The sequence below is a fragment of the Caloenas nicobarica genome, chromosome 7 (assembly GCF_036013445.1).
Source record: "Caloenas nicobarica isolate bCalNic1 chromosome 7, bCalNic1.hap1, whole genome shotgun sequence".
Lineage (NCBI taxonomy): Eukaryota > Metazoa > Chordata > Aves > Columbiformes > Columbidae > Caloenas > Caloenas nicobarica.
The window spans coordinates 3,150,444-3,166,672 of record NC_088251.1 but is presented as its reverse complement, the minus strand read 5'-3'; the positions used below and the strand labels follow the sequence as shown (position 1 = coordinate 3,166,672).

Sequence of the window (16,229 nt, the reverse complement as noted above, 5' to 3'; positions counted from 1 at the left end):
TTGATAGACCCTCCATTACTTCACTCAGTGTGATAAACAGGGTGCTTTGACGTTAAAGCTATCCAACAAAGACTAAACCCGAGTTTAAAATCTCCTGCTATTATTATCCACACGGCCGGTCACATAAGTCACATGCAATAAAGCCTCTGGCCTAATCTCATTGCTGCTGCAAATTGGCTGATTATATTGCTCCTGCCCTGTGTTCCCAGATCTCCTGATTCTAATAGAAAAAAAAACCTCACTGAATTGGCATGCAGACCTCAGGATTAGCTCCATAGTGAAAGCTCATCCAAGTTCATTTGGGGTTTAGGTGCCATTTGCTTGCTGTACTGCTCCTGCTTGTTATGAATTCATCTCAGTCATATCTGGGCACCTATCATCTGATAATAAATGCCAGTACTTGACAAGTATTTCACAAAAAATTACATTCTTCCTCAAGAAAGACTCTGGGAGCGGCAGAGTTGTGACCTCCCAGGTGCCCCATCATCCTTGTCAGGGTGCCAGAGATGGGACCCAGCACCAAACCAGCCCTGGACTCCTGCCCCCATGCACGGAAACTGCACAGAAAATGGGCTGCTTTGTCGCTCTTGGGAAGGCTGATTTGGGACCCCAAATAGGGAGAGTTAGATCAAGAGTTTATTAATGAGGTGAAATGCCAAGTAGATTTTATCAACTCTTCAAACCAGCTGCCTGTGGTTTTGACAATTCAATAATTTCTTAGCCCCAGGGAAAGCATTTTCTTCCTTCTTTGTTTCTTTCATGGTTTGTAACAACATTTGCCTTATATTCTCTGCACTGCATTTACTTCTACCTACAGATTCAAGACCTTTGCATGCCTTCCAAAACTCTCGACTTCTCTAAGATTTGTACAGGGCACCAAAGAAGAACAGTGCTCAGAATACTTTATTTTGGATGTATTTCTCATGCTCCAGTAGTTAATTTGACATTTATTCATTTTGTTAAGGGCTGCACAGATGGAGACATCCTGCAAGAGTCCAAAGGCATATCAAAAATGCTCCTGATTAGCTTCAAACTCATGCATTCATAATTTTGCTTTTCCTTTTTCTGTTTGAGTATATGCATTATTCCCTCCCCCCAGCCTTTGGTGAAGAAATGGATCTTTAATGTTTGACCAGTTGATCCTATGCTTGTTGGGAGCTTTCAAGCTTCACTGCATCTTGTGAAAAAAAAAAAAAAAGAAGCAAGCACTTACACAAAGTAATTGTGGTGAACTGAAAACCTCAAGTTTATCTCGAGAACATCTGAGACAGGATGTACTGATATTTGAGATACCACTTGACTTAGTCTCCCAAGGTGGTTTTAACATCCTTTTTCCCCCCACAAAACATGCAGTTTTTCCCCCTCTCCAAGAGCACACTGAATCACAACATTTAGCCATCAATTTATTTGGTTTTTCTGCTGCCTAAGCTAAGCCTAGCTAAACAAAATGAAGTCCAAACACACTGCTCAGCAATCAGTGATTGTTTTTTAAATCTGAATGCATTCTGCTGACTGCTATCTAAACATAAGTTATTTATTTTACCTTGGTAGAGCTTGATTTTCTCTCTGCAGCGCTCTCCCGCTGGAGGCCTGTGCACGTCCTCTGACCACCAGTGCCCCATCGCTTTTGTGTCATTCCTGGCAAAAAACAACCACGCAGAGAAAGTAATATTATTTTCAGCGTCCTGGAGAAGAGGAGTTAGAAAATGTGGTTTTAAATGGAGTGCAGGCAGGAGGGAAACAGCTACTGTAAATGATCTGATTGCCCTGGGATCTTGTTATCGGAGGGATCCCATTTCTCCCTCTTCCCAGGGAGGCACTTGAAACACCCCTGGGATCCTGTTGCAAAGATGTGTTTGTGGACAGTGCTACAGCGTGTTAAGGGATGTTACAAAGCCTGAATAATTCTGCTTTTGATTTCTGTGGAGACATCGGGGAAGATGGGAAACGCACATTTCAACAAACATCACTTTTGTGTAGTCTGCAGAACCTGGGAGCACAAACGGGCACATCAATGGGCTGGGTGCTGCGAGCTTGATTTTGTTTGAATGAAGTCACCTTCACAGTTGAAGAACTACAGTGATTTTAAATCATATTCATAATTCTATTACGTCATAGCTTTTCTTGTTCAGCGATAACTATTACATCAGTACATCAGTCTCTGATTTTGTCATTTTTAATTTTTTTTTTTTTTTTTTTTTTTTTTTACTGTGAGTGCTCGCCTGTCTGCAGCTTTTTACACAGAGCTCACTTCCATATAACAGGGAGCCTGGGCTATCGCAATGATGCATTACGTCTGCTGTCAAGAGTTTTGCCAGAAATTACGTTACTTTCTATTTTGTAATAAGCATCCAGAATTAATTTTCAAAAATTCTCCATTTGGACTGAAATCTCTTGACATTACCAGCTGTTGCTTTATAGCAACAAGTCACCCCACAAGTAAGACTTTTTTTTCTTTCACGTGGACTGCCCATCACATAAGTTGATAATTTTTTACTGAGCAGAATTTCAGTTTACATGTAACATTATATTAACAAAGGAATACAAATCAGGTTCACTTTAAGAAGTGTTCGTTAAAGCATATTCACCATAGCAGGCTTCATCTCCTTGGGTGCAGCTAAGTAGTAGAAGGAGAAGAGGGGGAAGGTATCAGGTCTATCGCCCATCAAGAGATGATCTCGAGTCCCACCATGGAGCGGCAATCACAAAACACTAACAGGATGTTTGATGAATCTTCTACTTTAATAAAGTATACTAAGGTATATTGTAATACTTGCACAGCTCCAAGATGCCAACGCCACTGTGTGTATCAACAGTTAGCATGAAAAAAAAAAAAAAAAAAAGATTTGTCATTGAGCAAAAGAAGGTGCTGAGCAACAGAGAAAACAGCTGGACTCGTTAGCTACAGTACCGAAAAAAAGAGAATTCAGAAAATAGCTGGAGCAGGGGGCCCACTACACATTTTTTGGCAAAGAAATAATGCATGGTTGCAATGAGTGAAAACGCAATGAACCTGATCTAGCACTGGATCACGGCGACTGCTGGCACAAGAACCAGGTGAGATGCCCTTGGAGCCCACGTCTCACCCCGCTGTGGTGCACAGCGAGGAGGACAAAATCCACCGCCATCCACCAGCAGTGGGACAGGGGTGATTAACGGAAAGGTTATTTTCAGTGTGTCAGTACTCTGGTGAGTCCCATGTGAACACCTTCACAAGCAAGAGCTGCTACCTAGGCTGTCTTATTTATTTTTTAAAACAAATAAGTAGGGAATAACTTACAGAGGAGGATGAAGTAGAAATTATTGGATTGAATTAAAGCAAGACCTCGAAAAAATCCAGAAGTTTGACATATGAAATATCTGCAATTAACACAACTTCACCTGAGTTATGAATATTTTCCTCAAACACTTTACAGTGAGAAAACCACAGTTGTCTCATACCGAGCTGTAAAGTTACGACAGGAGAACACAGGCTTGTGAATGTCAACCAGTGCGCAAGGACAACCAGAAGGCTGGCCAGAGATAAATCAGACCCAGACAGGCATGTTTTGCCAGATGGCCTTTCATGAATTTCATTTAAATGTATTTTCAGCACAAGACTGAGTACCACAGGTTCAAACACGAACAAGTTGTCAAAGTCCACACAGTAAATTACATATAATATGTATGTTATTCTTATAAAAGTAACCTCCTGCAATTAGCAATAATCTGTCCAATTTCACACAGATCCCTTGGAGTAGATGAGTTAATTCTTGCATGTTTAACTCTAAAATGTCGCTCTTTCTGGAGCAGAAGAGATAGGAGGAACTGAAGTGGGAAGAAGAAGAGGATGACATTTTTGCTTTGCATTTTGCACCATATCCTGGTCAATGACGTTCTCGTATTTCTATGGGAACTCCATTGTTGGAAAACAGTCAAACTTTCAGCAAGTCATTCAAACTAGTTGCTGAGATAGACTGAATGGTACTGGTAGCAAAAGCTCTGGCATTTTTCATTATATTATTAAATCTATTCTTGGAAGTTTCACACTGGTAAATTCATGTTAACAGAACAAGGAAAGAAAACCCCAAAACCTTTAAAAAGAGCTTGAATCTGTTTTTGAAATGAAGACACTTCAGGGAGCACACAGGCTTAGCTGAGATATGTCGCATACACAGTTTTCATACAAATTCTCATTGCTGACAAAACACATTGCACTGTAACTCTTGTTACACAATGAAATGCAAAGTTCAGTTTTTCCCTTGTGTGAAAGCATGAAAGAAATGGCATTTCAAGTACTTTCACTCTCTGTGGGGAGTATGAGAAACTTATTTCTATCTGAGTTGAAATCCTGAGTATTTGTTTAAACTCCCCAGACCTTTATTCCACCATGACCCACCTCCCCAGCTTACGAACGGGAGATGCGATGAGGAACAAAGGAGCAGTTTCTCGCATATGAACTTTGTCCTATTACATCTTCACTCTTATTTTTTTTTTTTCCCCCCCTACGAATACTGTTTGTTGAACCAAATGATAGGCTCCTTGGCAAGGCATCTGGACATCCGGCTACAGACCAGGGTTTTCCTAATTACGGCATGCAGCTGGAACCGATTCTCCCAGTCTCGAGTGCCTGGATGTTGCCTCGGGCCAACTGGCAGCCGGCTCAGATAATGATTCAGAAAAGATGTACTTGTAAATCAGCTTGCTAAAGCACAGATAGATCGGAAAAGGTGAGGGTGCTGGTGAAAAGTAGCGTACCGCGAATATTTGGCATGCACGGGACAGCCCAGTTTGTAGCCAGCTGAGGTTTTGCACAAAACTTGAGACACACATAACACCAGCCCACGGACAATGCTAGTTTGCCGGTGTTTCAGATCTTTGCTACATGTGCAGACTGCCATGCACATTTGGTGGCACCCAGAACGACACTGGGCAGAGCTGGAATGACTTTAGGCCCCTGGCCCTGCCCTCATGTCCCCTTTTTCTGCTGAAAGTTGCGTATTTCAGTCATTTACTATTCATATGCTGACAAATTTCGAATGCGTGTCAACATTTCTGATCTCTGCTCTGCTCCAAGCCCTGCTTGCTCCACACCGACCAGACCTGCCATCCCCGCCGAGCCACCAGCATCACCTCAAAATCGATTCTGAAGGCTCCAGAAACCACTAGAGCATCCCTCAAAACACCACAAAACAGCATCTCAAATCACATACACCAGTATGAAAAGGGGAAAACTTCTCCACTTCACCAAAAAATTATCATTTTTTTGTTGATCCTTAGCCCAGCATCTAAGAGATCCCTGAGGGCAGCCAGGGTCCCTGTAGTCCCCACGTCAGCATTGTTGGTTATTCAAAAATGCTCGAATTCCCCACTTGGGACCCAGGAGCATAAGGACATGGATGTCTTGGCTGCAGGGTCAGGCACCAGAGCAAGAACTCAGCCAATACAGCGTCTTTGGCCTCACTTAAAAGTTTCTTTAAAGCCTTTTTCTCCTTGTATGCATTATTCCTACTGCAAGTTATCAGCAGATAAATGGTATTATTAAAACCAACTTGGAGGAATTTGTTTATAGTTCATTCTGTGTATAACATTAGATTTGTTTAAAATTTCTTGTGACTTATTTAATGCAAATACCTGAGGAGGCCTCGAGGAAAAGAGCGCCATCATTAAAGATTCACCACGCTCCCTCCGAGTGAGGGCTCTGGGACATCATAATTCACTTCTGCAGATCTGAAGTGAGTCATCCAGAAAAGCTATCCGGACACTGCAGATACATCTAAGATGAAAGCCAAGTCGGAATGAACGCCAGAACCAAATCTACGTCTTCTGGTCTTCTTCATGTGTCATAAAGAAAGAATATCATAAAATCGTAGAGAGTCTTGCCATCTAAAATAAAGCCGAACAATGAAGCTGAAGTTCGCATGCCTGGTACTAAAAGTAGAGACTGATGTAAGGTGAGATTTTCAGTATTTGTCTAAGTCCTTGCTGATGTTAAATTGATTTATAGGGAACCCACTGGCAAACGTTGTGTTTACTTGTTAGTGGAGAGAGCGATGCATGTCCAGAAAGCCTTGGCACAGGCACAGTCTCGCCATCCTTCAAGGACGTCATCCTGAGCCTTCAGAAGCAATGTGAAGTCTAAGGAGGAGTTGAGGTGCTGCACTGGCAATGGTCCAAAAGCATCCCAGGGAAGACGGAGCACAAGTAGGGCAGGAAGGCAGCCTCATAGCCACAGGTGGATTTTACTCTTTGGCAATCTCATAACAATGCCCCTGATTTTCATCTCTGCAGGATTTGACATTTAGCTGCCTTCATGCAAGAAGAGACAGCAGTTTTCACTAAGATGCTTGAAGAGCACACGATGTCATCCTGGTGGCTTTAACACAGCTAGAAACCACCCATCAAGAAAGGACGACACACAGAGAGTCCTGTTAAAGCATCTTTGTGAACTTCTTATAAGCAGCATGCCCCGACTTACAATGGGGGTCAAACAGCAATAGACATTTAAAGGGGGAGAAAACGGCTGCCAACTCTTTTCTCGAAATCTTTCTTGTCGTGGAAAAAGCTAAACTGATACAAACAAGTACCTTGCCACAAAAGAAAGTACTTGAACATGCTTGTACAGAGATAACAGTATTTTACGGCAGCTTTGTTGGTAAGATTTTCCAATCAGAGTAAGGAAAACAGCCTGAAATTGTTTCAGTCTGAACAGGATTCATTATGTAAACAAAAGAGAAAAATATTTTTTTAAGATGTCAGGATGAATTTATTTCCATTACAAGTAGCATCATGAGATTTGTTAACTGAATTATCTTTCCCTGCTTGCACACCTTGAAGCTGTAGCTGGCTGCCTGCAGAGATGATTACAAGCTCTGCCATGGAACGGACAAATGAGTTCTGGTCTGCTATCAGAAAACCAGAAGTCATAAATCTCTCATTATCCATGCCATTAGAGCAAGGTGCTCATCAGGGGGCTAGAAAGAGCACAGGAATTACATCTTTAAACCCATGCATAAGAGAAAAAATATTGTGTTTTCATTATGCACTGTTATTATTCTTTATCTTCACTTAATAAAATAAAGTGGGAATCACCCCCAGCATATCCATCACACAGAGTTAAAACTAAGTAGATTCTACACTTTCTACTTTTTCCTCATCCTCCAAGTTTTATGTCTTTTTTTTTTTTTTTCCCCCCCTCTTTTTCCTGGGTAGCATAAGCTTATGCTGACAAATCTCAGCCCCTAGAAGCCGTAACAAACTCACCAAGCCTGCCAAAGCCCAGCAGTGTGGACGTAACTCAGACCAAGGACTCAAATGGGAGCACACAGGAAGATTTAACTGACACAGGTTTGATTTCTTCAGTCTAAATAACATGGTCTGTCACCGGAGCTCTCTCCTGGAGCTTGTCTGAGATCTTTATAAAGTGTTGTAGGAAGAGAATGGGGACATCAAAGACAGGGTATTAGAGGGAGGATATCTGTAAGACATGGAGAATTGGGGTGGAGCACAAGGCATAATAGTGTTTAATAGCGAAATCATCCCTTTTCATAATTTTTCTTCAATAGTCTCATTGTAGAGATATAAGAGATGCCGTAACTCTCACAAGTTCCTATTCGTGTGGCAGTGAGAAGAAAAACTAGAGGGAAAGAGCAAGCCAGCAATCTCCCCAATGTTGATGATCCAAGCAACGGAGGTCTTGAAGCTCCATGGTTCCCCTCACTCTGATGACTGATGGGACTGGCTTCCACCCATCTCTTTGCTCTGCTAAAAGCAATGCAATATTGTCCATATATTTCACCAGGATTCTGGGAGATGGATACTTCTGTGTAATTTGGACACATTATCCTAAGAGGATTTTGCAAAGCAGTGAGAGACGTTGCATCAGCAGCTAAAGAACCAAAATCTCCTTGGAGATGAGGACTCCTCTCTAGGTAATCCTGGCATGAGGTGCTCTGTCCCCACACCAAGGTGAGGGGCAGCAAAAGGCAGATGACACCTTTGGTTTCCTGTCAAAGTTCCTCTTTGGTGGCCATCTTATTCTTTTGGAAAGCTGCTGATACCAAAAAGTTATTTAGGAGCTTTTAAGCAAGCCCTCCTGCAGGGCCTCAGCAGCTCTGGAAGCAGCATCTGCACATGAATCACCTGGAAGGTTTTTGTCATGGAGGTGATGTTTGGGACCATGCAGGAGAAGGCAGGACGGTGGCAACCAAGTGGAGATGAAGGGCCAGTGAGCTCTAAAAGTCTTTCACTGGCATGGCACAGGAGGCAGGAGGGGAGACAAATCAAGAGCAAGGCAAAAAGGAGGTGAGCCCAAGCAACACCAATAATTAAGTTTTACAGGTTCCACTTAGCTCTAATTTTGAGGCATTCTGAATACCACTCGTGTTCGAAACTTTGCACGAAGATTCATTAGTACTTATTGTAACATCATTTGCCCTACTGACCGACGAGCAGCTAATTTACTCTCAAAATTAAGATGTAACTAACAGAAACATTTCTTAGGGAAAGAGTTCTTGGAAGGGATCCTCCACCACTTTCAAGGTCTCCTTCACAGCACATCATAAAGACATCCACATTTTAGTGACCACATCTGTTTCTTAAAGAACAAGAATGTTTAAGATAGCCAGAAAATCCTTAAGTGACTGTAAACATGAAAATACTATGCATAAGCAAACAAAGGAAAAGCAGTTCTGCAGCCAAAAAGTATATTTATGAAGAGTTGTTTTGGTACTATTACGTGTATTCATGTAAAGGTCATAACATGCACAGAATTTGATGGTACAAATGGGGTTTGTAAATAAAAATTCCACCAGTGGTAGCAATTACAAAATGTGCGCATTTGCCTAAAGCTGCTTATGCATAATAAGAGGTAAAGGTAATTGTTTGGCCTCAGCAATCCAATATTTCTTACATTTATCTGCTTTTGTTAGAGCATAACTCTAAGACAAGAAACTGTAGTGAGGACAAGAGAAAACCTGTGCACTGCTATCCATGCATTTTATGACTCAATTTATATCCTGCTGCAGGGATTTTTCACCATGCTTTTGCTTAACAATGGTATTTGCTTTATTGATTTTTTTTTCCCCTTTTTAGTACTCTTAATACAGTGTCGACTCCAGAAAATGATGCGTGCTGTGGGTACAGATGCTTTTGTCAAGACATCAAAGTAGCGATTCCAACACACATCTATATTAGTCCAATTTTGTTTCCAAAACAAAGAAACAGGATGTTCACATGAGCCAAATTTGACACTGAACAATTTGTACAATGGAACTAAACTCAGTGGAGTCCCAGTCATGCCAGATTTAATATAGACATTTCATGTTACTTGTGTATAATAGAAGCATTCATTTTTGTGTAATACTTGGGATATTATTTCTTTCTGGAAAGCCTTGCACATTAACTGCTGTGACTGCAGACATCAGAAACTGCTTGATAATAGGGGATGCAGTAGGATAGAACCAGGAGGAACAAAAACAGTGTTCACAGGATAAAAACACAACAGCTAAGATTTAAATAAATATGAAGCCTAAAAAGTTAAGTTTCTAAGTCATTAGATTGCTCACAAAGTTTTGTTTTGCATAATTTAAGATTTCTGTCCAGCTCCCACTAATTTCAGTTGCCAATGACTTTTCTCGACTCTAAATCTTAACAACCCTTCATGCAGTCAAACTTGGTAATTATTCTACCATGTAAAACTTTTCTGGTTGGTGAAATAATGCCTACATTTGCTTTTTGAAAGGAAATCGAAAACCAAATATCTATTTGTAGCATAAATGCGCAATGCGGCTGTGATTTGTTTGATCTTGGAATTAGCTCTTTTGAATTCCATTGGAACAGGTCTAGAAACAGGTCATGTTAGAGATTAAAACAGAAGTGTAGTAATATGAACATGAGACAGGGCATGGCAGATTTTGATTTAGCCACCAGATTCAACAAAAGATAATTGCTTTTTTTTCCTGTTTGGCTGGTTTTTTTAATCACTCAGTCTTCCAACACAGAAACGGAAGGTGCAGAAAATCTTGCAATCAATGATTAAGTGTTAAAGCCCTCAGAACCTTAATTTTTGGCGTCTTTAAAATGCTGGTTGGCGAGGAATGAAACCGAGAGTTCTCCAGCTCTTTTTTGGCTGCAGGGGTCACCTGAATGAGCAGGAGCAGGGCTGGGAGCTGCCAGCACCCACCCAGCCCCAACCTGGCCAGCCCAGGCAGCCGGGGCCGCTTGCTCAAGAAGCAACCACCTGCTGCTTAGCAACAGCCCAAACCTCACCGTGGTTTGTATATTCCATTTCTCGTGCAAAACTAAAAGCTCACATCCCAAATTACTGCATGCAGCAACATCAGAGCTGCGACAGATGGATAAGAAAATGCATTTTCCTTTACTTGCTGCAAGACTTCCTTGCCCTGCAGCGTTGCATTTGTAAAATATACACAACCCCTTCCCTCCCACACCACATTTTGATGCAAGATCAATCTGAAAAATAGTTCGATATGCGAATAGTTATTTTCAAAATAGTTTCCCCCTAGGAGCTATTTCTGTGAATAAAGTATTTCACATGTCTATACATTTAATGATCAGGTCACTAGGACTGATTTAAGGCCAGAGTCATGTTCTCTCATGTGTAAATATACTGGTTAGAACGACAAAACTATGCTTGCAGGAAAGTTGTCCCTGTGTTTTCGAAATCTTGACTTTTTCCTAATTATTATTTACTGCACGTGAAACCAATAAATAAAAAGCCACAAAAACCCCCTCTCACAACCCTTTTTCACTGTACTCTCTACTTGGATCCAAATTTTAGCCTGATTTTCAGAAGGAATTTGATTTATACCCCACCCTTCTATCTGTCCAACCTGGGGCTTTTGAGCTTGTGGGACGTTTCAACCAACATGACAGAAGGGTTGATAGCTGATCTCCAATAACCTTAACGCAAAAATCAAAGGTTTTCTAGAAATGAGAGGCTGCCACAAAGAGAAGTTCACCAGGCCTCCCCTGTTTGATCAGCAGGGAGAGACTTGGGTCTCAGGTACTGAATCATGGGCTTGATCTCTTTTTCATTAGCCTAACTACAGAAGTTCACAGCCTATATTTTCAATATCATCTTTCTGTTTTCATGGTCTGAAAAAAAAAAAAATAAAATATATGGAAATCTAATGCTAAGATTATGGAAATTGAGAGGCTTAAAGAAAAGTGCTGGAGGCTGACCTAATGATGCTGTAACTGCTTGATCCCAGTATTACTGTACCTTAGACATAATCATGTACAACATCTGTCCTGTTTAAAGGCACATAGCAAATCATTACTGAAGTAGTCACCTTCCTAAATGTGCATACTATGGTAGACACAGCATTGGGTACCCAGATTTTACTACAGAGAATACCTGGAATAATGCAGCGAGAAGTACTAACTGAATGGCTTAGGCTGGTATAACAAAATGCTGAAGTAACCATCTATCGAAGGCAAAATTAGGTTAAGGGTGATTACCACCACCACTTTGTTTGTCCTACAGTTGTTCTGTTTGGCGGCAATCTCTGATCCAGAGCCAGCACATAAGCCATTCAATAATTTAGCTGCACTCCTCATCCAGCTCAACTCCCCCAGCCAAATTCTGGCCCCTCTCAATTTCAGTCTTTCCACTGAATGCTCTGGGCTGAGAATTGATCCCAAAGGTCTCTTCAGGTCCACCTGTTACAGGATACAGACTTTGCTGAATGTGCTTTCAAAAACCTCTTCGGTCATTACTGATACTCTCTCTAACATTAACTACCATAAAATCCTCCAGCTAGAAGCTGCAGAATGACCTGTAGGATGTTACTGAGCATTTTCAGGCTTAACAAGGAGCACACTGAGAGCTCGCAGCCCCATACTGGAGACACTGATGCTCAGGTGGGACGTGACCAGGTGTCTGCAACCAAGAGCAATGAACTTTGCACTGGGAGCGGGGGAGATTCATTCTCGTGCACAGAGGCAGCGCAAGCCTGGATGCTTTGGCAAAGGAGAAATTCAGGCGGAATTTTCTTTTAGGAAATTTTCAGCTGGAAATGTAACTTAGATGTAAAACTCTGCAGCCTGTCTACATTGTTACGGCACTCACACAGGCTGTATTTTGGGGTCTCTGCTCTCCATTTTGGGCTGGCTCCCAGGTGAACTCTCTCATGATGCAACATAACTCTCCCCCTCTCCCTCTGTAACCCAAGCGAAAGCGCCAAAGAAAAATTACTTGGAAACAGTTGACATTTTATGTAATAGGCTGTAATTATTAGCCCGACCTCCTCATAGCAGATTTGCACACACACTGTGCCAGTGGATTACTCACTGCCAGTCACATTAACCAACTTAGTTAATATATGTATCCGCAAAACACAATATCTCGTTCTACCTGGTTTCTGAATCCTTGTGAAAATACAGCCCCCACCCACCCCAATGCTCCTGGGGTGACCTCGGGTAACTAATTAATTAGCGTGGGAACGCTCTCATCTGCCACTCTGCTGCTAGGACCACACTTTCCTGTTCTAGGATGGTGTCCTGGCTAAATTCCCAGCCACAAAACCATTGCAGGTAGCAGCGAGAGGCCAGTGAAGTACTTAGTTTCCACCAACTATGCTTCCAGAAATAACAATTTCACTTCTCCAAGTAGCCTCTACCCTCTTCCCGCTTTCTCACAGCACAACTACATCTTCTTTTGGTCAGAATTTTCTTGGGCCGATAGGCTCAGATAGATGTTTTTGTTGGATTACTTGAAGTTACTTTGGTTAACTTCCAGTGTTTTTTAGGATGGAATGTGGTTTTGGCTGTAGTGCCGTTTGCTTTTTTGGTTCGTAATTGACATATTTTTCTACATCCACTCAAAAATGTTACCTTGGTGACTTCTGTGTCCAAAGGTAAAATGGAGAAGAGGTTTGGCCTTTGCTGGGGAACATATAAATACATGTTGAGAGCACTCCGATGGCTGGCCCACCATGAGGAGCCAAACAGGGTCACCAGTCGGTAGCATTTTATTCTAAACCACAGACATCTATTCTCTTGTTGGAGCTTAAGCACTCTGTATTTTGTTTCTTATGATGCACACATGCAATTTAGTTATTGAGAACGATAAACAGATGTGTATACACAGGTATTGATTCTATAGAGAACTGCATTATTCAAGAGAGCTGAGACTCAAAGGCCAATTTTTACAACAGAAGCATTTACTGTAAATTAAAATCCTACCAATTGAAGCCAACTTTAGAGGATTAACACAAGATTCATGTGCTGCTTTAATCACTCAAAAGACTAAGATCAAATAATGGTAAAAAAGGAAAAAGCAAATTCAAGGCTACTCTTTCGTACCTTACTTAATATATTCTGGTAATTACAAACCTGTAGCACATACTGATGTTACATATGGACACACACTGCAGGGACACCTGCAACTGCAGGCACAGCACCATGCTTAAACTTAAGTTAATTTGAATTAAAGATTTTGGCCTCCTAAACAGATCAAAACACAAGATTTCAGGAGATTGCATTTTTTAAAAGAAAAAAAAAATACACTAATAAATATACTATTTGGATGCTTAGTGAGGCAGAAGTCATCTACCATGTAAGTAAAGGAATAAAAATTTCAGCAAGTTGCTCATGTTATTTTAAATAAAAGAGAAAACAATATTTCTCATACCCTAGACTGAAAGCATTACTTTGGAAGATCAGTCTAGTCTATGTCATATTGATTTAGGACTGTCTAATTACTCCGAATGTATTTCTGCATTAAAGTAATATCGGGATTAACACCTTGGCCAGAATTTTAATACTAGTAGGCATATAAATGCAGATTTATGTACTTCATTCAATATTTAAGGGAAGTTTATTAATCCACAATTAGGTGGTGGGTGGTTGTATTTTTTTAAATTTAAATTTAAATAAAGTACTGCAACTGGGCACAAAATGTTTCTGTACCTCGTGTATAAATTAGTGTTTCTGGCTGTGGTAGCCATAGTGATAGTACTAGGATTTTCAAGGTTGGGGCTTTGGTTTTTTGTTGTTGTTTTGATTTTGGTGTTGTGTTTTGGTTTTTTGTTTGAGTTTTTTTCTCCCCCAGACAGCACTGCCAGCTTACTTCTCTGTTGCTTTTAAAAAGAAACAGCTAATTCAATAAGGTGCTATTGAAACTAGCCAAAGGAAAGTTGCACCGTGTCCAATATTTTCTCTTCCAAAACTCCTGCTTTTCTACCAAAACTTCCTGTTAACTGTAACATATTGGCAGAGCTGGTTTAAGGTCTGGAATATGCTAAACCAAATTATCATAACTTCACATTCAGATTCCTGGAATAATCTCCTCTTTTGGGGCACCAATCCCAAGGTTGGCTCCTTTGGGCTGGGTCAAAAGTAATAGAGAAAGAATCAGGGAAGAAAGCCTGTAGGGTGTGAAATAATGCTGTAATAAAATGCAATATTTCCTTGAATGAGGAGCTTCCAATACATTCACCTAGAGCAAGTCACGATAACAGCCATTGCTTTGTATGAAGAAATAAACAGCTTTATGTTACTGACCTCTATCACATATAGCCAAGAAATCAGAGCACAATTGTAGCTATTTGCTGCTTTTTAGATATTCATTTCTCTTCCCCGGTGCTTAAGAGGGCTGACTGGATGCAGCTTGTACTAGATTAGGCCTCCAACACCTTCAGGCATTATAGACTTTCAAATACATTTTTTCCCATCTCAGAAGGTGTTGAGTCACTTATTTTAAAGATCTGATGGAGGTAATTGCTCATAAAGAGAAAAAGTCAGTGGTTTGAGGCAGGGCTAAGTGAATCCCGGCCAGCCGGAGACCAGGCCCAAACGTCCCCAGGACTCGAGGTCCCTGCTCCCCTCACTCTTTCCTGGCTTAAATCAACCAGGCACCAGCAGCTTCTCCGACATCATAACGTGGATTAACAAGGGCTCATCGGATAGAACCGTGTGCCAGAAATAATTACGGCTTAAAACGCAAGAGCCTGGCAGGAAGGCATTGTCATTTGTGAAGCCAGTCCATTTAATGGAGAAATAACCCGCATATTACAGTAGAGGATAATTTGGCAGTTACAGTTTCAGTGGCTCAAAGATATAAAATACAGTCTCATCAATGTGTAAGATCAGAAGTAATTAGCCCCTATATGGTAAAGTTATCAGTTAGAAACTAGACTCCATCTGGGGACTTTTTGTAATGATGCCTCAGGGACGAGTAAGACGGGACCTTTGACTTACATGATTTGGAAGGGACTGAGACCTAATTAAATCTGCAAAGATGCAGTAACTGCAGTAAAAGGGATTTTTAAATAAAAAACATATTCCCTTTCTCTAAACAAACTGGGTATATTACACTCTGGAATGGTAAGAGAATTAATCAAAAGACAGTGAGCAAACAGCTGCTGTGCGGCTGCCAAAGAGAAGATGATACGGGATTTTACAGAACTGAAGAATATTTATTAAGAACTGAAGAATATTTAATAGTTCTTTTTCTAAGGATAAGGTTTTATTTAATGGTGAAAACCAAACACACACTTCCTATTGTAAATCCAAGAGAATATGTTTCTTAAAATGTTTCTCCAAATGCATAAGTTATAATAAACTGATTTCTTTAACTAAATTGAAATTCATTCTCTTAAAGAAATAATATACAATTTACTTCTTCAACCATTACCAAAAAAAACCCCCAGATTCACAGCTTTTCAAAGAGGCATACAGAGAGCTATTATATTTTTGCTACTGAGTTCCATAAAGTACTTACCATTTTCTATTTTCTTAAAAAGGCTTGGCACTTTGTACTGGAGAAATGAAAAATTTTAAGTTAGCTTCTCAGCAATGATTGCCTCATTTACATGATCTATTTTCTCCCAAGGAGAGAAAAAAAAAAAAAAAATCACTATCTGATATTAACATTTTTCTACCATAGCTCAATAATCTGCATTTTCTCAGTGCAGACCTGGATCATTAATGCCTGGAAGCTAAATGGAAAAGTATTTTAAGGCCATGAACTACGAGTGGAGCAACAGAAATATAATGATCTCAAAGAGAAGAGAGCACTGAGATGACATATGTAAGTTTACATGCTTCATCATGCTGCTGTTCCAGGGCCTCACCACCCTCGTGGCAAAGAATTTCCTCCTTATATCTAAACTAAATGTACCCTCTTCCAGCTTAAAGCCATTAACCCTTGTCCTGTCACCACATGCCCTAGGAAAAAGTCCCTCTCCAGCTTTCTTGCAGGCTCCCTTTAGGTACTGGAAGGT

The 16,229-nt window shown here is 40.7% G+C and overlaps 1 protein-coding gene across 1 annotated transcript in view; it reads right to left on the bottom strand.

Annotated features, from left to right (window-relative positions):
• The window catches only part of C7H10orf90 (chromosome 7 C10orf90 homolog), a 66,017-nt gene that overhangs the window by 32,192 nt on the left and 17,596 nt on the right, over positions 1 to 16,229 (bottom strand). Inside the window, exon 2 of the mRNA XM_065638975.1 lies at positions 1,544 to 1,638. Coding sequence (XP_065495047.1) covers positions 1,544 to 1,638 — 95 coding nt within the window. The remainder of the gene's footprint in view (positions 1 to 1,543; positions 1,639 to 16,229) is intronic.